The sequence below is a fragment of the Alexandromys fortis genome, unplaced genomic scaffold (genome assembly GCF_014885135.2).
Source record: "Alexandromys fortis isolate MF-2015 unplaced genomic scaffold, M_Fortis_MF-2015_v1.1 scaffold_128, whole genome shotgun sequence".
Classification (NCBI taxonomy): Eukaryota; Metazoa; Chordata; class Mammalia; order Rodentia; family Cricetidae; genus Alexandromys; species Alexandromys fortis.
The window spans coordinates 3,427,352-3,442,430 of NW_026068012.1; the positions used below are offsets into that span (position 1 = coordinate 3,427,352).

Sequence of the window (15,079 nt, forward strand, 5' to 3'; positions counted from 1 at the left end):
TGAATAACCACATGGTCAAAACCCAGGGTACCAATAGAGGACATGTCAGAGCCCACTATAAGATCAATGAATGGGTCATGAGTAGTCAAGACCTGCACCACCTCTAGGTTGTCTGATTCCTTAGCCTGGTCTACAGTCTGGAAGCTAGACCTTTAGAGCTCCCTGTGACATTGTAAACTTTGGCAAAATCTGATAATCACTTACCAGTGATTTTGGAGAAAAAGTTAATTTCCCACAGGGAAGGGAGATAGATCTATTTTCAGAAATGAGCATTTAATGGATCTGGCTTAGGACGAGAAGTCACACACATGTGATCTTCAATGTTCTGGGGGTTCCATGGTGCAGTTCATGTGAGATTCTGTCCTATGACACCTTTCTCTCTCTAACTTTTCAAGTCAGAGTGACCAGTACATGAAGCACATTCTATCCCCATAGCTCTGTCACCCACCTGCTGACACTGTACACGTAACAGAAGCTAATTTTTGAACAAGTCCATGACTAATGAGATTAAAATCTACTCTGTCACTTGAGGAGTGAAGCCAATTTTAGTTCAGCTGACATTAGTCTTGGCCAAAATGATGCCGGTTACTGTTTCTCAAGTAATAATGATAATAAATAATAATCATCATCATCCTAGCATGCTCTCTTTTTTTAAAATCTACTGTTTGTCTCTCCTGACCTCAATCCTTCAGAGTAGATTATATTGAAGATAGTCAAGGCACTGTTATGCCCTTCACAAACAATGGTCATTCTGCTTGGAGGAAAAAATTGGGAAGCTGAGACAAAAGGTTCCTATTTTTATTTATCATTGTAAAAGTAAGGGAAAGGGAAGAAGTTTCCTAATTCCCATAGTCATTGTGTATCTTTTATTTTTAAATGAAGATCTAGTGTCTTGATTATTCATTACAAGAGTGTTTTGGTTTAGTTTTGCTTTATTTGTTTTCCAAATATGTGAAGTTGTCTTCTTCCCACAACTTCCAGGTGCACAGCACTCTCTGGGTTCTGTTGGTGAGGATTAAGATAAACATTCATTTCTTTCAGAAAAAAAGATGTGTGAGAAGACACAGCTCCAGACTGAGGAAGGACAGGGACCCTCTTCTCAAGGAAGACCACTATTGATGGTCCTAGAGATAATAACTGCATGGAGACGTGGTGCAGGAGGGTCTTCTTTCTATGAGTTGCTTTCATTGGTCAAATAAAGAAACTGCCTTGGCTTTTTGATAGGGCAAAATTTAGATAGGTGGAGTAGACCAAACATAATGCTGGGAAAAAAAAAAGCAGAGTCAGGCAGATGCCACGGTTTTCCTCTCTGAGACGGACACTGGTTAGACTCATGCCAGCAAGCCACAGTCAAGTGGCAATACACATTAATGGAGACGGGTTAAACTAATATGTGAGAGTTAGCCAAAAAGAGGCTAGATATAATGGGCCAGGCAGTGTTTAAATGAATATAGTTTCCATGTAATTATTTCCGGTGTAAACTAGCTGGGAGGCCAGGCGCCAGGAATGCAGCCCACCGCTTCCTTTTACTATAGAGATGCCAATATTTGGGGATTTAAAAGACCAAAAGACCAGCATCACTCCTTCATAGCTACCTTCTCAATATGCATGATGATTACAGCCTTAGAGAATCAGGAAATCTCATCACATCTGTGCTTGACAGGTTGGTGGATAACTAGTACTATGCCACACTTGGAACAAGAACCATTGTGAGGCTCTGGTGTGAACATTAAAGATTTGAAGCAAAACCAGCACATCTTTGCAGCATTAGATCCCTCCCAGTGTTCTCTGTACACTAGACTCTCCTGTTTTATTTGTTGACCATAGATACTATGACAGTAATCTTAATTTAAACCATCTCAAAAGCTTCCCCCAAACAATGATGTATTTAACACTAAAGAGAAGTGAGGAGCAAAGAGAGTCCCTTCTATAAAATCTTTACCATGCTTTAGCTCTTTAGAAAAGCTGTGATATATGGTATTAGTCAATGTTATTTTTTAAAGGTTTATTTTACTTTTAAGTAAGTGTGTGGGGCAGGGGTGGGGGTTGTGGTTGGAGGAATCTGTGAGTGCAGGTGCCATGATAGGCAACAGTCCTCAATCTCCTAGAGCTGGAGTTACAGTCGTGGTTGTGAACTACTGGACCAGTACTGGTCCCAGAACTAGGTGTTCTGCAAGCACAGTGCACACTCCTAACTGTTAACTCATCTCTCCAGTCCTGTAAATGTTCATTTCAACAGCTATGAATCCACATGATAAGGTATATGATTAAGAGCCTTATACATAATAAACATGATAAAGTCAGGGCTAACAAATTTTTCTCCTTAAAACCTTATGTGCTCAGTGGAAGCCCTGTTTCATCAGATTCCACAACTTTCTCTTGTACATGATCCTAAGCCATTTTATTGGACATATTAGAGATTAGACAAATATAATTTTGTTTCAGAATTTAGAGGAACTCGTTATTGATTTCTATAACTGTGCTTTTCTTTATTTAAGTGGGAGAATAAAGAACTCCTGTTCCTGATCCTTTTCACAATATTTCAAGACACGCCGCCATCAGATCCCGCTGCATGGGCTACCTCGCTTCACCCACCTCTCACAATCAGCTGACTCTGGTGTTCCACGGCCGCCGCCTCGTTCCGGGCAATGCAGGTGTAATTCCCATTGTGCATCAGGGAGAGATTGGAGATCCTCAAGGAGCTGGTGAAGTCTATGTTGTCAATGGTCACCCCGAGGCTTGCCGGGATCGGCCGGCCATCCTTCTGCCAGGTGATGGTGATGGGTAAGTCCCCGGAGACCACCACACACGGGATGAAGACCCTTTGCCCAATGGAGAATCTTGGGAACTCAAAAGGTTGGATGAAAGGTGGAACTAGAAAGAAAAAAAGTAACAGAGGGAAGACAATAATGAGTGCCTGATATTTTACTGTATCTTACGCCATTTGCCAATGAATGTGCAGTGACCCACATGTACAATCCAGGAGTCTATAAGCTATAGACTTACAGAAGACTATAAATCTTCTCTATAAAACTATAGAAGACTATAGAAGGCTGGCAAGTGTACCTCTATCACTCAAATTCCTCAGCATGCTTAATGCAAAGCAAGGCTCCTCTGTCATTCAACAAATATGATTCATTATTCCCTTCAATACAGCAGAATTTACTTTTGGCTCGCAACATTTGAACTGCTCTTCAGAAGGAAGCCTTTCACAGGGCTTTCGGTCTGGTGTGTCTTTTTTACACATGGCGTGTGATGGAGGCTCTTGTTTTCCTGTTTTGCTACCATGGCACTGAGTGGCAAACAGGACCATGGGTTCCAGTGTTAGCTCTCAAGCTCATTTACCTGACTAGTAACAGTCACACACTGCAGCTACTTGTCGTAGGTAGTGGGGGATGTTCTACACCCGTTACAGTTTGCATGTGCTCTAGAGAGCGTTTCTACTCACGAATGGACCCGAGCCAGGTATCTGTGCTGTTGGAATAGGTTATGCTGCCAGTCTGGCCAGTCAGAGAGTCAGCTAAACATTCTAGATGTTCCTTTCTTAATTTGATCCCTTCCTAAACTTGTCTTCCTGCCTCCAGGCCATGTTTCCTTGTCACCTTTGATGACCTAGGAGACTCTTTAAAATCATAGTCTAGTCAAAGTAGAGCCAAAGGAACCCGGTTGGAACCCTCGGGATAGGCAGGTTATTAATATACCATCCATAAGCTTTCTGCAGCTGGGAAACAGAGCCCCCAAAAAGGTGCTTTGCCCTTTGACTGGGAAGGAGTTGGTCTTTTCAGGAGGGCTCAAGCATTTCCATTTGGCTGAGGCTGCAGCATGTACTGCTGCTAGTCATTATTGTATTTTTGCATGTACTTTTTTTAAAGGAAAATATATTCTATTTTTTTAAATAAAAAAGAAACATTTCATTCTGAGGGCTTGAAAATAACATATGCTATAAGCTAAAATTCTAAAGCTCAAAATGGCTTGTGTTAAAAAGACACCATGCCAGATGAACTGACAGAAGGGGAAGCAAACAGCAAGCTGATATCCATAGTGTCTGTTCATTAATCCACTATGGATTCAGCTCTACTATCAACTCAAGGGAGACGTCAGGAACCCAGCTGAGAAGACTAAGCAGAGAACAGGTACGCAATCACTCATTCATTTCATGAAATGTTGTTCAGCGGGCAGCTGGCATGTGCGTGGCCACCACTGTATGCCATGAGCCCCGCAATAAACATAGCACATGGTTCGCTGCCAAGTGCAGTATTCATGAAGACGTAGGCAGCAAACAGCAACACATCAGGGTCATGGCTACTTGGGGACTTGACATTATTACTGTTGCTACGACATTCTCTCAGAAACAGCTGCCAGCCGGAACTCAGAATTGCCAACACAGCCCAGAGCTAGATGGTCTAGTCTTTAGGAGGCTTGAGTTTCATATTAACCAGAGAGATTTAGAAACAAAAACAGCTGAAGGAACCAATTAGCACAGCCGATGTCCAGAGCATTACAGTTTCTCAAGGTGGAGTCACAGCTTTGGGTCTACAAAGAGCTGATTTGAGCTAAGGGGCAGGGCCCCAGGAGGATACTCTCTGTGGAGCTATAGACAGGAACGGGCACATGAGATGTGTTAGTTCACAGCAGCAATGGGCTGGGGGAAACACCAGTCGGACAAAGATACTTGTCCTTCTTTAGCTCTTGTTCACTATGTGCACAGACAGTATTGATAGTGAATGGATTTTAATACTTTGTAATATAGAGGATTGCACTATTCATCCCTGGTTTCTTACACACAGAACCCCAGTGGTCATCATATTTATACAAACACTGGTCCCTCTTGCTAGCTTGGTGCTTGCCATCAGAATAGAAGATCAGTTTTCTAAGGTAAGAGCTTTGGAACTAGGCTTCATAGCTGCCCATCCAGCTATACTACTTAAGATCTGCATTTAGCCAGTCCCTGGGCCTCAGTTTCCCTATCTATAAATAACAACCAAAGCCCCGAGTTATTAATAAGTCATGATAGTGATTCAACAACCAGGGGCAGTGTCTCGGTGAACTTTAAGTGCTTGATTCAGTTCCTGTGCCTTTAAGAGGAGAAGCAACAAAACCACATCTAAAGAAGTAAATTTCCCTAGGAATTTTAACAAAGATAAAAAACATATATATGCTTATTTTCTACCCACCGAGACAAACATGGAAAGTAAGGGACTTGTGTGTGTGTGTGTTCTTATGAGAGCGTGTATGCACACGGGCAGGAGAGCAACCAGACCATTGTCCCTCAGAAGGAGCTTGTCTGTTTTGCAATAGGGACCCCATTTGTTGTGGAGCTTTCCAAATATGTTGGGCTGGTTGGCTAGAGGGCCTCATGGACCCTCCTGTCTCTACCTCCCTCGTGATGGAATTAGAAGTGTGCATCACCACACCTGGCCTGTTTCGTGTAGGTACCAGGGATAAAACTCATGCTCCTATGCTTGTAAGACAGGCACTTAACTGAGACATCTCCCCAGCCTATGGAAGGCATCTATATATAACCATTAATGACAAAACAAGTTTAAAGTGTGGATCTAGATAATTGTGTTCAACAGTTGTGAGCTATACCAACAACCCCTTATGCAGGGAGAGTTGGAAGACAGAAGAACCTCACGTGCATACTATTTCCCAAAAGTAGACAGAAAGAATTGGGTACAGATGGAGCAGCATTTAAATCCACATGAAATCCAAGACAGGGGCTAGGAGATTACTCAGAAGGTAAGACTACTTTCTGTTCAGATATGAAGAGTCCAGTTCTAATCCCCATTATCCTCATAAACAGCCAGACATGGCTTTATGTGCACTTGTAACCTCAACAGTGTAGTGGTGTGTGTGTGTGTGTGTGTGTGTGTGTGTGTGTGTGTGTGTGTGTGCGCGCGCACACACACGCGGGCTTCCTGGCTGCTCATCTAGCTCCAGGTTCAGTGATGGAGACTCAAGATGGAAAATGGTGGAGTAAGATACCCAGCATCCCCCTCTACCCTCCACATAGGTGATGAACCTGTCCATAGGTGAGCATAGGCCACATGCATATGAAAACACACACCCCAAAACTTAATGCTTTCCAAAAGTTTAAAATTCATCAACATATGGAATTAGAAGGGACACAATTACAGCTTTGTAAATGACTTCAGACATGGCTTGAAGAAACATATCTAAAACATAAGTCAAGAGGTGTGCTTTCAACATAGTGAAAAGCAATACTACAGCTGAAGAAATAGCTCAGAGTTTAAGAGTGGTGGTTGCTCTCACAGAGGTTCAGTTCCTGGCACCAACATGGGGGCTCAAAATCATCATTACCAGTTCCAGGGGTTCTGGTATTTTCTTCTCACCTCAATGGTCACTAGGAACAGATGTGGTACACACACACACACACACACACATATATATATATATATATATATATATATATATATACATGAAGAAACACTCATATACAGAAAATAAATTATATGTATGTATATATGTATGTAGGTAGGTAGGTATGCATGTATGTATGTATATCCCTTAAAACCAATGCCAACAACCTCATTCATGCATGCCACTCAGGACATAAGGCACTGCTCTGAACATATGATTTTAAACTGCCATGACCATCTTGGTTAGTCATTATTCATAACTTCTTCTAACTAGATGCTGAGATATGAGGGATCCTGGCTGGCTTAGTGAAGAACCACAGTGGGGAGCTAAAGGGAGGTGAGGAGTCAGGCATGGATAAGAGCACGTAGCTTGTCTGGAGTTGGGAAGCACTGTACAGGAACACACTGTCCCTAATGGCTGGTTTTTCTGTAAAAATCATAGATGACAATTGAGACTAAATTGGGAATCATGGTTTGTATATTTAAAAAGATAAGAAGTCATATTTAAAATGTAATGTGTTCATAGAAAGGTCCAAAATAGTTAACATACAAACGTTTATGGTGCAATAAGCAATGAGTCAGGGGAAAGTCAGGTTTGCTATCTGAGCCTGTGCTGTTCATCGCTATTTCAGAATGGGCCCCCTCTTGAAAGCAGATTAAATGCCTGGACCAATTAACTACCCACATCACCTCATTGCTGCTGCCTCTCGCTTCAGTTAGAGTTATCGACGACAAAATGCTAAACATTCCGACAAGGGCGCAGCACAGAGGCCTTGCCTCGGTGAGGTCTAAAACCTAACTGCCAGATTGAACCACCTAACAATAACATTAATAATCAGTTATAATAATAAAACTTACCACCATCACCCCTCATCCTCTTTCCACAACCTTTTAGAGCGCTCAACCACATGATCAAGATATGTCAACTCCTCACCCAGTTCAGAACACCCTCTTAAATGAAGCAAAGCGCCCAAATCCTGTTGACAGCAAAAGCTGGCAATATTACAGGAGTGGGGCTTCTGAGTGTGATACGCACTGGGTTTTGACATAACCTTTCTGCAAGAAGTATGTAAATAACGGTTAAATGTCACCCATTACCAGGTTTGTGTATTTAGGAAGGCGGGGGCTGAGAGCCTTCCACTATTGCAAATGCCAGCTTCTGCTCTTATTCCTTCTAAACTCATACTAGGGATGTTAAATAAAGTTGATCCACTTCTGTTTTTACTCCCAGAAATAAAACTGTATTCTGTTTAAAAAGGAGTCTAGAACATTAATGAAAGATCACGGGTTGAGTGCCAGTCAACCTTTGATAATTAGCAATGTTATCTCAATTCAGGGTTTGGGGAGTGGTGCGGAGGGTGGGTGTGCTCATGATTGTGAACATATATGGGGACAGATACTGATATTGGGATGACATTGTTTGATGACTTCTCTACATTAATTTTGAGACAGTGTCTCTCAGTAAACCAAGGACTTACCACTTGGCTAGAGCGACTGGCCACTGAGTCCTGAGATCCACCTGTCACCCTCACCCCATTGTTCTAACACCATTGTTCTGTGCCGCTGAACTGAATGCATGAAGACCTTTGCCTCTCAAATCTCCTAGGAGATATATGTATATGTGTATATTATATATATATATGGACATTCTTTTTGTGTGTATGTTGTGTGTGTCATATGTGTGCATGTGTTTATGTGTGCACATATATGAGTAGTTAAAGTACATGTGTATGTGAAGAAGTGTCTTCTTCAATCATTCTCCACTTTAATTCTCTTGAGATAGGGTCTCTCATCAAACCTGGAGCTTACTAAATCATCTAGACAGGCTGGTTAGCAAGACCCAGGGGTCTTTGCATCTCTCCCGCTCCAGTTCTGGGATTAGGAGTGTCTGTTACTGTGCCAAGTTTAAAAGTCTGAACTCAGATACTTATTATTGTGTGGTGATCACTTTATCAAATGGACAATTTCCTGAGCACCCTTCCTTTTAACATCCCATTTCCACCTTCCAAAATCACCCCATCTTCAAATTCTGTACATTATAGGAAGACAATTTTTGCGAACACTCGTTCAGAGTTCAGTCCCAACAACACACCACCTGAATAGTTGTGCCCTCATGAAACTTGCTCAGGCCTTGCCCAGATATCTCACTGGCCACTGGCCATGCATGTGCGGACTATAGCTCCAACACAGCAAACAGCATGAGGCTGCTGACCTGCTGGGCTCACAGCCAAGAATACCAGTCCCAGACTGTTCACAGAGACTCCACATGCTTTAAATCTCTCCTCCTATAGAATACGAACTCAGTAGGTTGTGGACACAGCTGAGCCCTCTGTTCTCTGCAGGACCTGTGGTTCAGAAACTACTGTGAAATGCATTGTGGTTTTGGCTTATGTGGTTTGTGATTTATGTAGAATCACCCAGAATGACAGAAGATAGATCTGTTTTCTCTCTTTTTATTTCCCATATCTTATGAAATAAATATCTTAGACACTTTAATTGCATAATTTTTGAAAGAAAATCCTTAGTGATGATTTCAGATAAGATTTTATAGTCTGAGGAGTGGACCATCCTGAAATACTTAAGAATAACTTCAGATAGGGAATGAGGCACGTATGTCTGATGTCATAATCAAGATGTAAATAGGAGCAGACATGTATAGCATCTCACTCCTGATTCTTCCCATCTGTGGAGGAAATCGTGTCCACACATGGCCTTGCTCTCATGAAATTCACTCTCCTGTCCTCTGACCAGAGTGGGCTTACAGTACATTAGGCTGTGAGTGGGGTCTGCCCCTGCTCCAGGAGAAAGACCCCAGGCCCAGATTTCGGATGTGAAATGAAAACAAAAAGAAGAATGTGGCACCTAAAAGAACTCAGAGGTCAGACTGAAGCGCACTGACAAATCTTGGCTGTGTGTTTGGCCTCTCACTCCGAGCTGCCCTTGGGCTCCAGGATGAACTGATATTAAATGACACTCCAATGTTGACCTAAAAAACTAAACAAGGACAGTGAGAGCCAGCAGGGCCTCCTGAAGTTCTGCCTGCTGTGGGGAAGGCTGGGGGAGGGACAAGGCTTCTTGAAGCATGGAGCTGACGCCCCTCCGGGTTCAGAAGCAGGATTTCCTAACGTCACATCTTGGCATACTTCAACAGTCCGAACCATGTAAAGTCGAAGGTGTTAAAAATGCCTGCTTTCCTCAAAAGGTAGTCATGAGCCAAGTGGGATTTGGCGGTGTATTTAGAGAAATTTCGGGATGTACTTAAGTTCTTTGAGGGAAACATTACTCTAAAAGCTGTTTTCCTGGAGAATATGCCTACAGGAGGATGCTATATATAAAAGAGACCATATATATGTCATTAGTAACCTTCCAGGTCTGCCTCTAAGGCTGCAGTGAATGCTGCACCCTTCTGCCTTTGTTGTCTTACTCATTTTGTACTATGATTAGAAAAGAATTGCCAAGTGGGCAATGTCTCTTTCAGTTTGACCCTTCTATAGCTTTCTTAGGAACAGAAAAGGAGGGAAGGATGCTGGGGAGGGAGACACAATTTTAACATGCTCCAGACTGTTGCTCATTACCTTGGAAAAAATAAATGACCCGAGTTTTTGTTTATTTGTCTGTTTTTACTTAGCTTCTCTGAGTTGAGTAAGAACTGAAACACCACCTTTATCTATAATATATGTAATGAACCAGTATTTAAATGGCTAACACCTTTCTGAAGACTGATGTCAGCTAATGCTCAAGCTGGTGCCTGTTTCCAGCTAACAAAGCGGGGAAGAACTAAAAAGCCTTCAGCAGGACATGTACAGCAGGTCAGGAAAGTAGCGCATCTCCCCCAATTTGCTTTAAAAAAAAAAAAAACTCAAAGAATTAACGGGAGAAAGATACTTAAATGTTTTAGAAGTTTTAAAAGTTCTTAAGACACACTGTAGAACTGAAGTAAGAAGAAATAGGAACTGGGGTTTTGTTTGTTTGTTTGTTTTGTTTGTTTGTTTGTTTTGTTTGTTTTTGTTTTGTTTTGTTTTTTTTCAAGTGAGATGTAAAGAAGGAAGGTGGCAATATGCTGTGTGGTCCCTGGAGATTCAAGACAGTCAAATGTTCTCAGAGAAAGGGCAACTCCACCTTACAAAGAAATCCCAAGGTTCACAGCAAGAAAAATGGGATGGGCAGAATACTGTCACCCAGATGCCCCATGGGAGATTGGGGAGCACGAATGGCCCTCAAATCACTCTCATGCTTGTTGTGGAAGGTATTCTTAAGAGCAGCGATCTGATGAAATTGAAGATAATGCTTAGCCCACGAGAGTGTGTATGATGAAGTGAGCAGAGTCACTATGGGTGGGAAGGAAGTCCAGCTCCCTTCTGAGGCTACATTGCTGTTCTGATTTCTCTCTGTTGTCCTGCATCTTCACAATGGTGAGAGAGGCCACCAGATCCCACAGTACAGGGGAAAGGAAACTCCATCATGGTTTGCGCATTTACAGAAAAGCCCTGTCTGATGGGTTGGGAAGAATTTTGTGTTTGTTTAGATACACTTCCTGTGTGTGTTGGTCTGGGTGTGTGTTGGTGCAATCATCTGTGAAGGACAGCTCAGATGTCATTCCTTGTTAGTTGATCTGGAGTCTCTCACTGGTCTGAGGCTTGCGAGTTAGGCTAGTCTGGATGACCACTGAGCCTGAGGGATCTGTAATCCCCAGTTAGGATGACAAGCCCGTGCCACCGTACCCATCCCTTATTGTTTTTGTTTGTTTCATTTTAATTTTTTGCTTGTTGTTTGTTTGTTGTTGTTTTCATGGGTTTTTGGAATGGAGAAAAAAATCCTCATGCTTGAAAGGCAAGCAATTTACGAATTGAGCTTTCTCCTAGCCCTTCGGTGGACTTCTAATGCACACATACAAAATAAGCACTTAGTGAAACTGTGAAAATAGAAGATATCCATAGTCAACCTTGGCAATGAAGGAGAAAACCAAATTAAAGTATCGTATTTACACCAACTCCTTCTTTAACAACCAAAGGCAGTGAGAGTGACCCTGGCTGGGATATGCGGAAAGGCGCTCACTCAATGGTGGGCGGCAGCAGAAACCCACACAGGGATATAGAGACTGATCAAAACCAGGTAAACTCTGTGACCTATGAACTCTACTCATGTTCCTAAATTTCTGGGGATACTACACAACACATATCTACAGGATACCCACAATAGCATAAATTCCAGAGAGCTGGGACCATGAGGACCTGATTAGTCTCTGCATTTTAAATATATGTATTTGCCTGCGTATGTGAATAAGGCACAGAGTTTTTTTTTAAACATTTCCTACAATTAAATGTGTGTATGTGCGCGTGCCTGTGTGCACGCATATGTGTGTGCGTGCACGCATGTATACGTGTGGTGTGTGGATGGGTGTGTGTGGTGTATGTGCATGTGTGTGAAGAGTTATACCAAAGTTACTGTCATTTTCAAGACAAGTTAAAAGAAAAAAAGATAGGGTCTTTGTATGGGCAGATGGGAACAATGTGACCCACACACAAAGTTGACAAAATCAAACAAGAATCCCAGTGGCCAGCACTGTCAGGGACTTTGTTCACAAGTTCCACAGGTGGCTATGCCTTCCAACAAGGAGACCCATCCTTCATGTTGGAGGTGGCCCTTTCCTGTTCCTCTGAGACATCAGTAAATGCCCAGAGGGCTGTGTTTCTTTGAGTGTGTCCCCACAAAGGAAGAGAGCTGCTGAGCTCTGTAGCACACAACACAGCTGATCCCTGCAGCATTAGAGATGGCCTCTCAGGAACGTATAGGCTCCCTGCTTCATACAGGGACTTGGCTGACTTCCATGGACAGAGCGTAGAGCTGCTGAAGGCTGCCCTGCATAGGAAAACTGGTCCCAGAAGAAGGGGAGGCTATACCAGCAGGGGAGGCATCATTGATATGCATAGTCATGTAGAGAGACATAGAGGACCTGGAGTGCAGCAGGCGGAGCCTAGAAACCCCCAGGGTGCTCAGCTCCGACATCCTATATTGACCAAAACACGTCTATGAGGGATGCTCTGAGCAGACCTCACAGGCGCCGAAGACTGTAGCCATTTATTCAAACACACGGGATCCTTCGCTGAGGGGTTAGAAAGAGGGAATTTGACAATCTCATCCCATCAGTTTTCTGAGATCTCATCAAAGTACTGATTTAAACGTGAATCTAAATCCCTGTTTGTAACAGTAGGTTACCACAGGTCATTCATTTAATATGTAACCTTTATGTTGCCATTTCTCATTGTTTCTTCTGTATTTACTATAACAGAAACTATGCATTCTCTAAGTATCTGCTGGAAAATCAATGTAAACACCTAACAGATAAGATTTTCCCACCACATACAAATGACCTCTGTAAACAGGAGACTGAAAGAGAAAATACTCTGAAAATGCTATGCTTTCTATATAAAACACCACACATCTCTCTCACAACTAGAGAGAGCAGAATCTATCTAAAGAGCAGAAGCTTGCAGCAGCCATCAACTGGAGGGGAGTTTCAGCCCAGAGTCTGGACACTTGTAGCAATTGATGACATTCAGGGTAGGACAGCCAATGAGCAACTGTGAGAGATCTTGGGGGCCATCTGCCAAGGGTGTTTCTGTAGGCCTGAGCCCCATGACTGCAGCTGTGAGAAGGTCTTGAAAAATGACATCTTTGGAAGGCGGCATCCCAGCTGATCACAGAGATAGAAATTGAAGATTCACCCTCAGCACTATCTTGTTACACATCCCAGGCTGACCTTGACCTCTAGATCCTGCTGCTCCTCTCTCCTGAGAGTTGTGATTATAAGAATTCACTACCATGCCAGGCTCAGCACTGTTGGTGATGGTGAATGTGTGTGCACGCGTGCGTGCACACATGTGTGTGGGGTGTTTGTTCTTATGTGCACGCATGAGAACACCAGAAGATGTCATGTCCCATTAACTACATCATTCTCTACCTTTTTCTCTGGAGGGAATGTCTCTCAGTGAACTGGAGCTATGTGGACAGGCAGCAAGTCCCAGTGATCCTCCTGTCCTAACCTACAACATGAGGATTATATTACTGGTATATGCACCCATGCCAAGATATTTATGTGGGTGCTGTGGAGTCAAACTCAGGTTCTCATGCATGCACAGCAAATGCTTTTACTGATCTATGTACCCACTACTCATGTCTCCACTTGAACTCTCTCTCTTCTGTCATCTCAGATTGGATCTTCGTGTTGATTTACCCTAATTTCTGTTGTTGTTGATTTGAAACAAGATCTTGTTCTATAAACCAGGCTGGGCTTTGACTCACAGCCTCATTCTCCTGCCACAGCCAGGCTCTACGTTTTTAGAAAATAATATTCTTGGCTTTCATGGTAGCTTCTTCACAGACCCTTTGGCTTCATGGTTCCTTGCTCCGACCTTGACTCCTCATGCAGCACAAGCTAAAAGATGTGGCAGGGGTATCTGGAGTTGACAGCCTTGACTACACTACCAGATGCCTCCCCTATTTTCTTCCGATTCTCTGATTATGCTTCAACTCCATGACAGAGGCACTGCGAGCATTAATTAAGATGACACATAGGAAAGTGTTTTGTAAACTATGAAGTTTTATATCAATATAAATAGAAGGTGACATTTTTTTAATCTAGCAGCCAATTAGCTTTCTTGGCACCGTTGGTCTATGGCAATTAGAACACTCAGTCAGGCAGCGTTCAAGTTCAGGGAGGCTCTGATGCATGGAGGGAAAATGCTTTGAGATACAGTTACATAAAACACTACATAAGATGAAATGAAATGGGGGGGGCCTGACTTTCCCTTCTGCCTGTGCATGGGAGTCAGTACAACCATACCGCTAAGTGTGTTGAACATATTTCAGAACTGCTTAGCCTCAGCCACAATCGATAGTGAACAGATTGATCAGCTGAATCAGTTGTTGAGCGATATTCCCCCCCCCCAAAATGTCCAAACATATGCAACAAAATAAGATGAAAGGACATGATTATTATTTTTAAAAAGATATATACTGGAAAGTATTACTTTCTCCTAATATCACTTAAATCCACATACATTGGCACATGTGTGGACACGTGGCTACATATATGAACACACACGGCATGCATGTACACATCTACATATATAATTAGATATTCAGGGTTTTGAAAAAATATCCTGGAATAAGATAAATATGGTTTTCTTTTATCATTTGCAGTAGTATTATAGAAATGGAGTGGGTCAAACCCTTTCCCCCAAGAAAATCAAAAGTGTGTGTGTGTGAGAGAGACAGAGACAGAGAGACAGAAAGAGAGAGAGAGAATCTGTGTATGTCTTAATGTTTGTGGGTCTGTCTCTGCGTTTGTGTGTATGTATTTCTGTCTGCATGTCTCTCTGTGTGCCTTTGTATATCTGTGTGTCTGCATGTGTTTGTGTGTGTAATTATGTGCATGCCTCTGTGTTCGTATGCATGTGCCGATGTTTGTGTTTATCTGTGTACATGTTTGTTTTTTCATGTGTGTGCACAGGTACATGTGTGTATACACATGTAAAGAGCAGAGGATAACCTCGGCTATCTTCCCTCAGGTGATATCCACGTTGTTTTCTTTTGAGAAAGGTTCTCTTACCATCCTGGGTCTAGACAAGCAGGCTACGGAGAATGGCCAGTAAAAATGAAGCATCTCCTTAGCTCCACCTCCCCTGTTTGAGAATAAC

The 15,079-nt window shown here is 42.6% G+C and overlaps 1 protein-coding gene across 1 annotated transcript in view; it reads right to left on the minus strand.

Annotated features, from left to right (window-relative positions):
• Positions 1-15,079, minus strand: part of Dscam (DS cell adhesion molecule) — a 444,522-nt gene that overhangs the window by 211,392 nt on the left and 218,051 nt on the right. The window contains exon 9 of the mRNA XM_050162107.1: positions 2,596-2,874. Within this exon, the coding sequence (XP_050018064.1) occupies positions 2,596-2,874 (279 nt within the window). The remainder of the gene's footprint in view (positions 1-2,595; positions 2,875-15,079) is intronic.